The sequence below is a fragment of the Oncorhynchus tshawytscha genome, linkage group LG27 (genome assembly GCF_018296145.1).
Source record: "Oncorhynchus tshawytscha isolate Ot180627B linkage group LG27, Otsh_v2.0, whole genome shotgun sequence".
NCBI classification, from domain to species: domain Eukaryota; kingdom Metazoa; phylum Chordata; class Actinopteri; order Salmoniformes; family Salmonidae; genus Oncorhynchus; species Oncorhynchus tshawytscha.
The window spans coordinates 7,006,355-7,019,545 of record NC_056455.1 but is presented as its reverse complement, the minus strand read 5'-3'; the positions used below and the strand labels follow the sequence as shown (position 1 = coordinate 7,019,545).

The 13,191-nt window shown below is 43.8% G+C and overlaps 1 protein-coding gene across 10 annotated transcripts in view; it reads left to right on the top strand.

Annotated features, from left to right (window-relative positions):
• The window catches only part of arhgap21a (Rho GTPase activating protein 21a), a 107,633-nt gene that overhangs the window by 71,371 nt on the left and 23,071 nt on the right, over positions 1-13,191 (top strand). For 9 of the 10 annotated variants that reach the window (XM_042307440.1, XM_042307438.1, XM_042307439.1 and 6 more), the window contains exons 2-5: positions 4,137-4,334; positions 7,591-7,615; positions 7,979-8,065; positions 8,892-8,970. In XM_042307440.1, coding sequence (XP_042163374.1) covers positions 4,137-4,334; positions 7,591-7,615; positions 7,979-8,065; positions 8,892-8,970 — 389 coding nt within the window. The other variant, XM_042307441.1, reaches the window with a different exon arrangement.

Sequence of the window (13,191 nt, the reverse complement as noted above, 5' to 3'; positions counted from 1 at the left end):
CTCTGGCTAGTCTCTTTCTTTCTCTCTTCAGATCTTAAGCCTACTCTTTCATTTTCACTCTCCCTTTATTTTCCTCCCTTGTCTTCCCTCCCCCTCACTTTCATGCATCTCTCATTTAAACGTTCTCTCTTGTTATTCTCATGTTATTCTCATGTTATTCTCATGCCTCTCGTCTGTTCATGTGAGAATTTCTTGGGCAATGTGAAACGGTGAGAACACTGTTACATCAGCGGCTATATGGAGAGCTGTGCATCGAGCGGGAAAGGGGAGAGGAGGACAAAGAGAGGATGTGTTGTAAAGGTCACTCCAGCTGGATCATTTGGCAAGAATGTATATGTGGTGATGGTGGAAGGGAGGAGAAGGGAGAGCCGGTAGAATGGAAGGAAGAATAGAGGAGAGAGGTACTGTATTGTAGACACAAGGGACATTGAGAGATAGCTGACCCCCTGTGGTTTTTTATTTCTAGGTGCTCTGTATGCCTGGTTATCCCTCCTCTACGGTACCATATTTCCTGTCCCCAGCCTGCCACTTCCTGTTGTTGAGCGGGCTGGGTGATTGGCCCTGCGAGGTCAGAGTGTTTAGGGGGGAGGGAGCACAGGAAGGGAAATACAGTGCCTTCCAAAAGTATTCACCCCCCTTTTTTTTCCTATTTTGTTGCATTGCAACCTGTAAGTTAAATAGATTTTTATTTGGATTTCATGTAATGGACATACACAAAATAGTCTAAATTGGTGAAGTGAAAGTAAAAAAATAACTTGTTTAAAACAATTCCCCCCCAAAATTAATGGAAAAGTGGTGCGTGCATATGCATTCACACCCTTTGCTATGAAGCCCCTAAATAAATATTGTGCAACCAATTACCTTCAGAAGTCACATAATTAGTTAAATAATGTCCACCTGTGTACAATCTAAGTGTCACATAATCTGTCACATGATCTCAGTATATATACACCTGTTCTGAAAGGCCCCAGATTCTGCAACACCACTAAGCAAGGGGCACCACCAAGCAAGCAGCACCATGAAGACCAAGGAGCTCTCCAAACAGGTCAGGGACAAAGTTGTGGAGAAGTACAGATCGGGATTGGGTTATAAAAAAATATCTGAAACTTTGAACATCCCACGGAGCACCATTTAAATCCATTATTAAAAAATGGAAAGAATATGGCACCACAACAAACCTGCCAAGAGAGGGCCGCCCACCAAACTCACGGACCAGGCAAGGAGGGCATTAATCAGAGAGGCGACAAAGAGACCAAAGATAACCCCGAAGGAGCTGCAAAACTCCACAGCGGAGATGGGAGTATCTGTCCATAGGACCATTTTAAGCCATACACTCCACAGAGCTGGGCTTTATGGAAGAGTGGCCAGAAAAAAAACCATTGCCTTAAGAAAGAAAATTAAAAAAAACATGTTTGGTGTTCGACAAAAGGCATGTGGGAGACTCCCCAAACATATGGAAGATGGTACTCTGGTCAGATGAGTTGACAATTTAGCTTTTTGGCCATCAATGAAAACGCTATGTCTGGTGCAAACCCAACACCTCTCATCACCCTGAGAACAACATCCCCACAGGGAAGCATGGTGGTGGCAGCATCATGCTGTGGATATGTTTTTCAGCGGCAGGGACTGGGAAACTGGTCAGAATTGAAGGAATGCTGGATGGCACTAAATACAGGGAAATTCTTGAGGATAACCTGTTTCAGTCTTCAAGATATTTGAGACTGGGACAGAGGTTCACCTTCCAGCAGGACAATGACTCTAAGCATAGCATACTGCTAAAGCAACACTCGAGTGGTTTAAGAGGAAACATTAAATATCTTGGAATGGCCTAGTCAAAGACCAGACCTCAATCCAATTGAGAATCTGTGGTATGACTTAAAGATTGTTGTACACCATCGGAACCCATCTAACTTAAAGGAGCTGGAGCAGTTATTTTGTTGAAGAATGGGCAACAATCCCAGTGCCTAGATGTGCCAAGCTTATAGAGACATAACCCAAGAGACTTGCAGCTGTAATTGCTGCAAAAGGTGGTTCTACAAAGTATTAACTTTGGGGGGGGACAGTTATGCATGCTCATGTTTTCAGTTTTTTTGTCTTATTTCTTGTTTGTTTCACACAATTTGCCAAGGGGGTGAAATGCCAAGGGGGTGAATACTTTCGCACGCCACTGTGTAGGGTTTGTGTTGGGGGTTAACCCCTTCCACACATGGGAACTAATCTATATGAATAGGGATACATTGACATGTTTTTACAGAAGAAATATGAAAAGCATATGCATAACCATGGTAGCAATTAAAAGGGAACAGTTTGGAGATTATGGGAACATTATTAGGCTAAAGGTGAGAACCGTTCGTCTAACACAAGACTGAATACAAACATTACACTATTGATTTTATGTGCATTTTACATTTAATGTACGTTTTCCCCGCATTTGTTAATAACGAAATCTGATAATACTCTGAATACATTCAGTAACATGATGAGAGTATTCTTAGAGAATGTGGGGTAGGTGCAATACAAGATTACAAGGGTTTGAGTGAGAGGACCAACTGGTGTCTCCAAGTGGCCACACACCACTTCAAAGTGTGCACAGTTCCAAAGTAATTTTTATGCAATTTTTATGACTCAGAACAGTCTTCAACTATAAGGTGCTTTTTTTAAGCTCTCCTAGCTGTGCTGTTGAGGAACTAGAGCAAGTACACTTGTATTTTTATTTGTTTTTTGGAACACAACCCTGCATCCCCACGATCCCACAATTACCGTTGTTTACGCAATCCAAAAACGGACCATTATAAATCCCAAAATGGAAATGTGAAGTGCACATTTGGACTGACGGGTGTTTTGTCTTGCTTGTATGACGCCAAAACGGTATTTATTATAACTTTCAACCTTTCATCTTTCGAAATACATCGGGACCTCTTCATTCAGTCAGACCTCTTCCCTCATTCAGACGACAACAACATTTGCAAAAGTTGTCCAATTAGCGGGAGAGACTTCATCACGTGGCACACGTAGTTCAAAACGTCTGTCAGTCAAAACCCTTAAAGCGATGTGAAGTGGAGACCCTGGGCTCTGATGTCATGTATAGCTTGTTACGGTACAGCCACTGCATTCCAATATAGGCGCTTATCAGTGGTCAAATCTGCCATTTTCAACCCGTATAAAGTGCTAACACACACACACACACACACACACACCCTCAGAGTGGAGAGTCGGGAGGAGAGACACCGGTACAATTAAGTAACTGTACTTCCATAGAGAAGAATCAATAGGTATTTTGACCTAACAGTCTAATCTACATTTAGGAAGGCTGTGTCTCCCTCCCATCCCTGTTTGGTCAAGTGGTTGTGTTTGAAATGTGGGTTGTGGCAGCAGCATCAAAGTGTTAGTTCTCGCGTGTATTTGTCATGTTTGGTATTTGCCTTCTTTGGGGAAAATGAGTGGAAATCTACTCTGAATCACCCTGACCCTTTCACAGCACTCTGGTGCACTATGACCTGACCAAGGTCAAACCTGATTGGTTACAGGCATTCCTTAATTGTCTAGAGTTCCGTCCTGAGCATTCCTGAGTGTGCTTGGAATCTAACCCCCCCTGCTCCACACCGTCTAGACTTGGGCTCTTCCTGACAGCGGTCGTAACCCCCAGGACCCCCTAGTGGTTCATGGGATATTGTTGTGGTGCTGGATGCCATGTGGGGACTGCCTGGCCCTATGGGCCAGCCGTGCTCACCTCTCCCCTACTAGCATTAAAACAAATGGACACACACACACACACACACACACACACACACACACACACACACACACACACACACACACACACTGTCCGCCAGTCTCCCAGGACAAAAACAGACACATTCCTATTCCTGCCTGCAGGGGAAGACTCAAATGAAGTAACCAGCAGCCCATTAAATGGTGATGTCACTCTGGGGTTTCTCTTGTTGTTATGGCTCCAAGTATAGCATGGATCTGTGCCAGTTCCATAAAGTTCTGAAACTTTTTCCTGGGAATACTTGGTGGAAGGAGGAACTGGTTAAATATTAATGGAGTGTTGACCGTTGGAGGGGTGACATAAGTGATTGTTTTGGGGATATTAGCTGAGTCTCACATGTTTTTATTCTCTCTCTGTTCAACAGGCAAAGGGGTGGAGAGATGGGCTCTCCTCGGCAGGCGACAACCCTCGGCCTGCGATGGGGGCACGAGGAGAGGGCGTCGGAGTTGGCTGGCAAGGCCCCCGGACGCTACTACTCCAGAAGAATTCACAGGGCTTCGGCTTCACGCTGCGCCACTTCATCGTCTACCCACCAGAGTCTGCCCTGCACACCAGCCTCAAGGTACCACCACTGGACACGACAACATGGGGCTTTAAAAATAGTAATCCACTCAAATCTACAAATTCCTATGATTTACATTGTTAAATAACGCTAATATCTAATCGCAACATATGTTGTGAGGAAAAATGTATAACAAATTAGGAAGCAAAAAAATCATACTTGTCGAAATCTGCAGAGATCAAGTCGCCTACAAAACCCATAATGCAATGCTCTCTCCAGAAAGGCTGGCTGGCTAGATAGGCAGCTAGCTAGAATAAATTGCTACACACCATAATACCAAAGTCAATATCAGCATGTAAAGTTAGTTACAGTAGTTAGTTGTAAAATCCCAGAAACAAACTGCATTATCAATTTTGGCATTTTATTAGGATTCCCATTATCTGTTGCGAAAGCAGCAGCTATTCTTCCTGGGGTCCAACACAAACCATGAAACAAGACATAATACAGAACATTAATAGACAAGAACAGCACAAGGACAGAACTACATCCATTTAAACATGGGGCATACGTAGTCTACATATCAGTACATACACACAAACTATCTAGGTCAAATAGGGGAGAGGCGTTGTGCCGTGAGGTGTTGCTTTATTTAGGAGTTACAATATCACCGTGTTCGACCTGGTAGAGATGGCTTTTCTAGCTGAAAGCTGTGCGAGTCTGGCTGCTATGGCAACTCGCAGGGAGACTAGAGGAGAAAACAGGTTTGTGCCATGGTAGTTGAAGGAAGAAAATATATTAAAGAGACGGTGCACGTTATGAAAGGTTCTCCTCTCCAGTGATGAGAACCGTATCTTGATGAAGTATCACGTCACATTTCATCTCTAGAGTGGATTATCCCTTTAAGACTGAGCCAATCATATCACACGGGCAGCTAGGCGGAGTCAATCAGATCACTGGAGCTGTAAGGGGGCAGTAAGACGGGACCAATCAGATCACAGGGCTGGAAGGTCGTAGGTCGATCCGAACACAGGAGCAGTAAGGTCAAGAGAATCAGGACACAACATAGCTAATTAAATGCAGGGACTGAACAAGCATAGCCAATTAAAGTGTTGGGGTAGACTCATATGAGTTAATCAGATTCGGGACATAGACAGATGGATACCATAAGAAGAGCCCTGTCATTAGAGTAGAGATGGATAAACAAGCGAAGGACAGAAAGGGGATGCAACTCCGGTGATACACAACCTCCATACTCCTTCCTGTATGACCGATTTAAGGAGAGAGAGAGAGAGTGCCATTGGCAGCCTGTTTTACCATCTGTGGACAGACAAAGCTACCACTGCCTGTGTGCCTTTTGGCTCACATTTTCCTTTTTCCAAAAGGAGGGCACTGCTGTAAGAAACGGTACAGGGACAGAAACCGTGTTTTACTGAAATATATGTTCTGTCTTAACTATACAGCCATTCAGCATCATAGATAACAATCTCCTCAGAAAAAGAATCTCCCCGGTGGGTGTTTTTGTTTTGTTCTCTGAGGTGTGGGGGAAGACAGAGCTACAGATGTGAAATAGAGGGACGGGGGAGGGGGGACAGGGGGGGGGTTACAGCCAGCCGAAACAAGGGCCCTATTATGATGAACCCCCTCCCCCCTTCAGCCCCCAGCCCAGCAGCTGCAGTAAGGACAGGACACAGTGGGTGCGTTCCAAAAAAATGGGACCCTATTCCCTATATAGTGTACTACTTTAGACCACAGCCCAATGGGCCCTGGTTAAAAGTAGTGCACTATAAAGGAATAGGGTGCCATTTGAGAGACACCCAGTGTCAATAGGCTCTGTTGTCCTGGCCTGCCTGGTACCACTCTCACATTACTACCAGCCTGGACCGACAGTACCATGCCCTCTACCAGGACCACCACGGACAATGGGCCCACTGCTGCCTGTCCTGTCCCCAGGGTCACATGCTGCTGTGAGGGGCAGCGAGTGGCACAGAGAAACCAGCCCTCTATCCCTACCCATCTGAAGGGGCCTCAGGGGTGACTGCCCCTCATTAGGGCTCCATCAAAGACCTGTATGATGTGACTCCCTTCATCATGGACACATGCCTGATGATTGTCCTAACGGACATAGCAGTGCATGCATGACAGCTGTCCCTAACCCGACATCTATATCCACAGGGAGAGAGATCATCTGAGAGAGATGTAGAGATGAGGATAGTACACCTCCATCTCTCGGTCCTCAGCCCCACCCCAGGCCCGCGTGTGTCCAGACAGGGGTGGTCAGCTCAGCTGGGGAGCGTCCCTGGCTCCTGGCTTTATTCTGGGGCGGCAGCCCTCCTTTCTCTGGCCATAAACCCACACTATTGTCTGTGGAGTCAGGAATGAGCCCACTCAGCTCTGCCTAAAGCCAGACAGGAGCCAGTCAGTCCACCCTGCCCCTCACTCACCCCAAACTGTCCACTCAGCTCAGTGTGTGTGTGTGTGTGTGTGTGCGCGTGCGTGTGCGCGCCTACATCAGTCTATCACCCTATCAAACAGCACCTATGATAGACAGACTGTGTGCTCAGTGCTGCCCTCGTCTGTCTGACGCAGACAACTACACGTGTTTGGCTCTGTGTATGACATCACCACCTGCAGACAGTCAAACCCGTCTGAGTGTCTCTGCTGTGTGTGTGCTGAACGTTAGGTGCTCATAAACCAGAACAGGTCTGTTTGTCTGAGAGACCTGGCTGGGATCCCAGTGAAGTCACTCCTCACATACTAATCAGCTTGTAAAAGAAGAGCTACATGGTTGAACTGCCATTTGTTTTGCGAAGAGACAGACACTGCATGAGCGAGAGTTTAGGGGACACTGAGCGTTTGGCAGCTTCCATTCACACTAAAAACCGCACGTGCACACCAGAGGAGGCTGTTGGGAGGAGCTAGAGGAGGATATGTTAGACTCTGTTGCATTTATTCCATTCCAGCCGTTACAATGAGCCCATCCTCCTATAGCTCTCCCCACCAGCCTCCTCTGGTGTGCACGTGCGGTTGTTAGTGTGAATGGAAGCTGTCAAACGCTCAGTGTCCCCTAAACTCTTGTTCATGCACAGTGTCTGTGGTGCACACAGATACACTTCTGTTGTACACTAGTTTAAGGTGTCATGGCTGTTTCCTCACCCAACTCCACCCTTCCTAATATCCGTGTCATTCTGGTTTCCTGGAAAGAGGTGGACGTTCTGTGAACAGGTGTTTAGGTTGCCATGGCACTTTGTTCCCTGGGCAACATTGTCTGTATGGGCCTGGATATCAGTGTTGATGTGGTTTTTCATTGTCTTCACAGGACGAGGAGAACGGGAATGGGAAGGGTAAGTCACCTCCCTCCGTCTACACCATCACCACTAGACTCTGGTCTCTCGATGACGTCACCGCCACTCGAGCCACTTGGACCTGTGCATAGAGTTGTCCTTTTATTGAGTCTCAGTTGGATTATTGGCGGTATTTATGTTCACGGCATATTGATGTGCATCGTATATTCCCACTAGACTCACACTGGTTGAATCAACATTGTGTCCACGTCATTTCAAAGAGACTCGGTTGAACCAACATTGAATAGACGATGAATTGACGTCTTTGCCCAGTGGGCAATGATTTATTCAATAGTTATCACCAGTTCCTATTTAATCAATTGAAGAATGAAGTGACGGTAACATACTACATGTTCCCTGTAGGGAGAAGTAGATTGGAGCCAATGGACACCATATTTGTCAAGAATGTGAGAGAGCGAGGTCCCGCTCACCAGGGTGGCTTGTGTACAGGTAAGGAAAATGTCTGTCTGAAAGAGAACGAGAGGGACGGGAGATTGAGTGTGTGCGAAACTGTCTGATTTGCAATGGAATTAACCCTAAGAGCATCAGACATGATCACACATAGATGATGAGAGGGAGCGGGAGTCAGGTGCTGACAACGATTCAACAAGGATACTAACCAGACCATGTTTAGCAAAAACACACACACATTAAAGTTGCATTATTGTCTTAGGAAATTAGTAATGATACTGATGAGAACAGAATGACACAGACTGACAAATACCCAGCAAACGATTTCCTGTTGTGTCTTGCAGGCTAAGCTGGGCAGCATTCCTCTCCCTGCAGCCCAGCCAAGCTAAACCATTACTCCTATATGAATATATACGCATAGTCTCAAACACACACACACACACTTGCACCACCAAAACACATCGACACACTAACACATGACGAATGACTCGTCCCTTCTCCTGCCAAACACACAAACGGATACAAGCATTTTGCCTCAGGCTTATGATCCGGTATATCAACACACGACAAACCCCTAGGGGACACCTTGTCCTTCCCGACTTCACAGCACCTACTGCAAGCACATAGTTTTATATTTCCCTACACAAATCCCCAGTGCCTACCAAACTCCCCTCTCAGCCATCCCCTACCCATCCCCCAGCAGGAAGTCTGGGTCTGGGGTCTCCCTGACCTTCCCTCCCCTGACCTGACCCACCAGGATATCCCTCTGCTGGTGTCCTGTGTCTGGGGGGGGGGGTGTATCACTGAATATCTGTGCAGTGTTTGGTCCTACTGTGATTTAAATATGTATGTATGTGTGTTGCAGGGGATCGGCTGGTGAAGGTGAATGGAGAGAGTGTCCTGGGGAAAACTTACTCCCAGGTGATCGCCCTCATACAGAACAGGTAAGAGCCACTGTACTGCGTGTGTAAGTGTGTGTGTGTGTGTATATGTGTGTGTGTGTGTGTGTGTGTGTGTGTGTGTGTGTGTGTGTGTGTGTGTGTGTGTGTGTGTGTGTGTGTGTGTGTGTGTGTCCACAGTGTGTAAAATGCATTCTGAAATTATTCAGACCCCTTGACTTTTTCCACATTTTTGTTACGTTACAGCCTTATTCTAAAATGGATGAAATTGTTTTTTCCCCCTCATCAATCTACACACAATAGCCCATCATTTTTTAGAAATGTGTTCGATCCATGTCAATCAGTATAGATTAGTATAGAAGGGGAGGGGACCGATTTAAAGAATGAATTTTAAGACTTGAGACATGGATTGTGTATGTGTGCTCTTCAGAGGGTGAATAAAAAATATATTGAAATATAACATTTACATAAGTATTCAGACCATTTACTCAGTATTTTGTTGAAGCACCTTTGGCAGCGATTACAGCATCGAGTCTTCTTGGGTATGCCTCTACAAGCTTGGCACACCTGTATTTGGGGAGCTTCTCCCATTCTTCTCTGCAGATCCTCTCAAGCTCTGCCAGGCTGAATGGGGAGCATCCCTGCACAGCTATTTTCAGGTCTCTCCAGCGATTTTCAAGTCCGGGCTCTGGCTGGGCCACTCAAGGACATTCAGAGACTTGCCCCGAAGCCACTCCTGAGTTGTCTTGATTGTGTGCTTAGGGTTGTTGTCCTGTTGGAAGGTGAACCTTCACCCCAGTCTGAGCTCTCTGGAGGAGGTTTTCATCAAGGATCTCTCTGTACTTTGCTCCGTTCATCTTTCCCTCGATCCTGACTAGTCTCCCAGTCCCTGCAGCTGAAAAACATCCCCACAGCATGATGCTGCCAACACCATGCTTCACCATAGGGATGGTGCCAAGTTTCCTCCAGACGTGATGCTTGGCATTCAGGCCAAAGAGTTCAATCTTGGTTTCATCAGACCAGAGAATCTTGTTTCTCATGGTCTGAGAGTCCTTTAGGTGCCTTTTGGCAAACTCCAAGCGGGCTGTCATGTGCCTTTTACTGAGGAGTGTGGCCATCTGGCCACTCTACCATAAAGGCCTGATTGGTGGAGTGCTGCAGAGATTTGATTTGGATCTCTTTTAGTCCTAATTTGGAGTAATCTTCCAAGAGTCCTTAAACATTAAAATACAATGTATAATACAATCACATTTTCACATATAACACACTGTTACAAACAGACATAATACTCTAACATATATATTGATTCTTCATCTACCATAGTCCAGCACAACTTTCCTATGTATTATATTGAAATGGTTTTAAAGTGTTGTTTAAATGTATATATTGAAAGGTTTCTGGTTTGCTCAGTTTAAATGATTACATTTCTTTATTGCTCTAAATCAAAAAGTTATTTTGCCGATTTCTCTTTTCTGTCTGGATAACACAATCTGTGGACAATCATGTCGACCAATGCAGTGGTAGTGGAATGTTTTTTTGCGATAAGCTGATTGGATGTAAACAGATCATTCTTTTCCATGTACTCCCATATTTGTCTACTCACAATACCCTCCAATATCTTACTGAGTGAAGGGAGGTTACTAATTGGTCGACTATTGGCAGGGGTAATGGGTTCTTTGCTGTCTTTCGGAATAGGACACAGTTTAACATGCTTCCATACATTTGCCAACATCCCCTGTTTCAGTGACCAAATAAGTATGTATTTCAGTGGAGCTGCAATCTGGGGAGCAGCATAGCGAAGTAAAACATTGTCCATAAGATCATAACCTGTAGATTTACCATCAGGTAATGACTTCAATATGTTTAACACCTCCTCTACTGACACCATTTGTAGACTAAAAGAGCAGGTCTTGTTGCTCATAATATGATCATCAATCCATTGGACAACAGCTTGTTTGGAAGAATGTGTGTTTACATTGTTGCTCAGTAAATTAATTGTCTTTGTAAAAAAAAATCTGCAAAATGATTGGCAATGTCAGCTGGTTTTGTTATTGTTCTTCCGTCAACCTCCACACTAGATGGGCATGAGGAGATAGATGTACCAAGTAAGCCCTTAACTGTGTTCCATACCTTTTTACAATCATTTTTACAATCAATAAAAGCATTGCTGTAAAATAACGTTTTTTTTCTTAGATTCAATTTAACTGCATAATTACGTAATGTTCAATAATTCTCTTCATCAATTTCTAGTTCAGATTTGGCTGCTTAAGACTTTTGCCATATTTCTTTGAGAAAAAAACCTCACCCAGTTGATCATCAATCCATGGAGATGGACGAGCCCCAACAGTACTCTTTCTTACTGGTGCGTGATGGTCCATTACCTCAGTGAGCAAATCAATAAAAACATTCTGTAGCGTGATTTAAATCATCCTCTAGATAAATCAGCTCCCAGGGTACAGCAGCCAAATCATTTTGAAATAGCTCATGATTAAATGTTTTAAAATATCTGTTGACCACAATCCTTGGGGGTTTCTTTGGAACCTTGGTGTTCATGGTTATGGTCACAATATTATGGTCTGTCCAGCCCACTGGCATTGATCTGGATTTTAAGCATTGCAATGGTATATTACAGAAAATCAGATCAATGCACGTGTCTGAACGTTGACCCAACTTAATTGATGATCTAGTAGTATCATTAACCATTTGTTTCAAACCACAGTTCTCGGCATATCTCATCAATTTAGTTCTATTTGAATGATTATGAGCCTTGAAATGTATATTAAAATCACCCAAGATAAATACATCTCTGTTGCTATCTGTGGCCTGGTCAAACCCAGTGCATAAGTCATCCAGATAGGACACCTTAAAGCTAGGAGGTTTATACACACATTCTACCAATATGGCTGCCTGGTGAGGCAGATGTACTTGAGCCCATAGTGCCTCTATTTGACATACATTAAGATCATCACTCCTCTTAAAGGGTATATGATTCTGAATTTACAGTGCTACACCCCTACCATTCCTATTCCTGTCCCTTCTCAGTAGACTATATCCTTGAATGTTAATTTGCCCATCATTTACAGATGCATCAAAATGTGTTTCGGTCAAAGCCAAAATATGAATATTATTTATGTTGACCAAGTTAAAAACCTTCTTATGGCTGAAATCCCGTTAACGGGATCGATATGACAACAGCCAGTGAAAGTGCAGGGCGCCAAATTCAAAACAACAAAAATCTTATAATTACAATTCCTCAAACATACAAGTATCTTATACCATTTTAAAGATAGAATTCTCGTTAATCCAGCCAGTGTCTGATTTAAAAAGGCTTTACAGCGAAAGCACCACAAACGATTGTTAGGTCACCACCAAGCCACAAAAAAACACAGCCATTTTTCCAGCCAAAGATAGGAGTCACAAAAAGCACAAATAGAGATAAAATTAATCACTAACCTTTGATGATCTTCATCAGATGACACTCATAGGACTTCATGTTACACAATACATGTATGTTTTGTTTGATAAAGTTCATATTTATATTTAAGAATCTGAGTTTACATTGGCGTGTTACGTTCAGTAGTTCCAAAAACATCCAGTGATTTTGCATAGCCACATCAATTTACAGAAATACTCATCATAAATGTTGATGACAATACAAGTGTTACACATGGACTTATAGCTATACTTCTCCTTAATGCAACCGCTGTGTCAGATTTAAAAAACGCTTTACGGAAAAAGCAAACCATGCAATAATCGGAGAACGGAGCTCAGAAAACATATACATTTATCCGCCATGTTGGAGTCAACAGAAATCAGAACTAACATTATACATATTCACTTACCTTTGATGATCTTCATCAGAATGCACTCCCAGGAATCCTAGGTCCACAATAAATGTTTGATTTGTTCGATAATGTCCATCATTTATGTCCAAATAGCTACTTTTGTTAAGGCATTTAGTCACAAATCCAAATGTGTGCAGGTCCAGCCGAAAGTCGGACGAAATGTTCAAAAAGTTATATTACAGGTCGTAGAAATATTTCAAACTAAGTATAGAATCAATCTTTAGGATGTTTTTATCATAAATCTTCAATAACGTTCCAACCGGAGAATTCCTATGTCTGTAGAAAAGCAATGGAACGCAGGTCGCTCTCATGTGAAATGCGCGTGACCAGAGCGTTGCTCTCTGCCAGACACCTGACTCATTCAGCTCTCATTTGACCTCACTTCACTGTAGAAGCCTCAAACCAGTTTCTAAAGACAGTT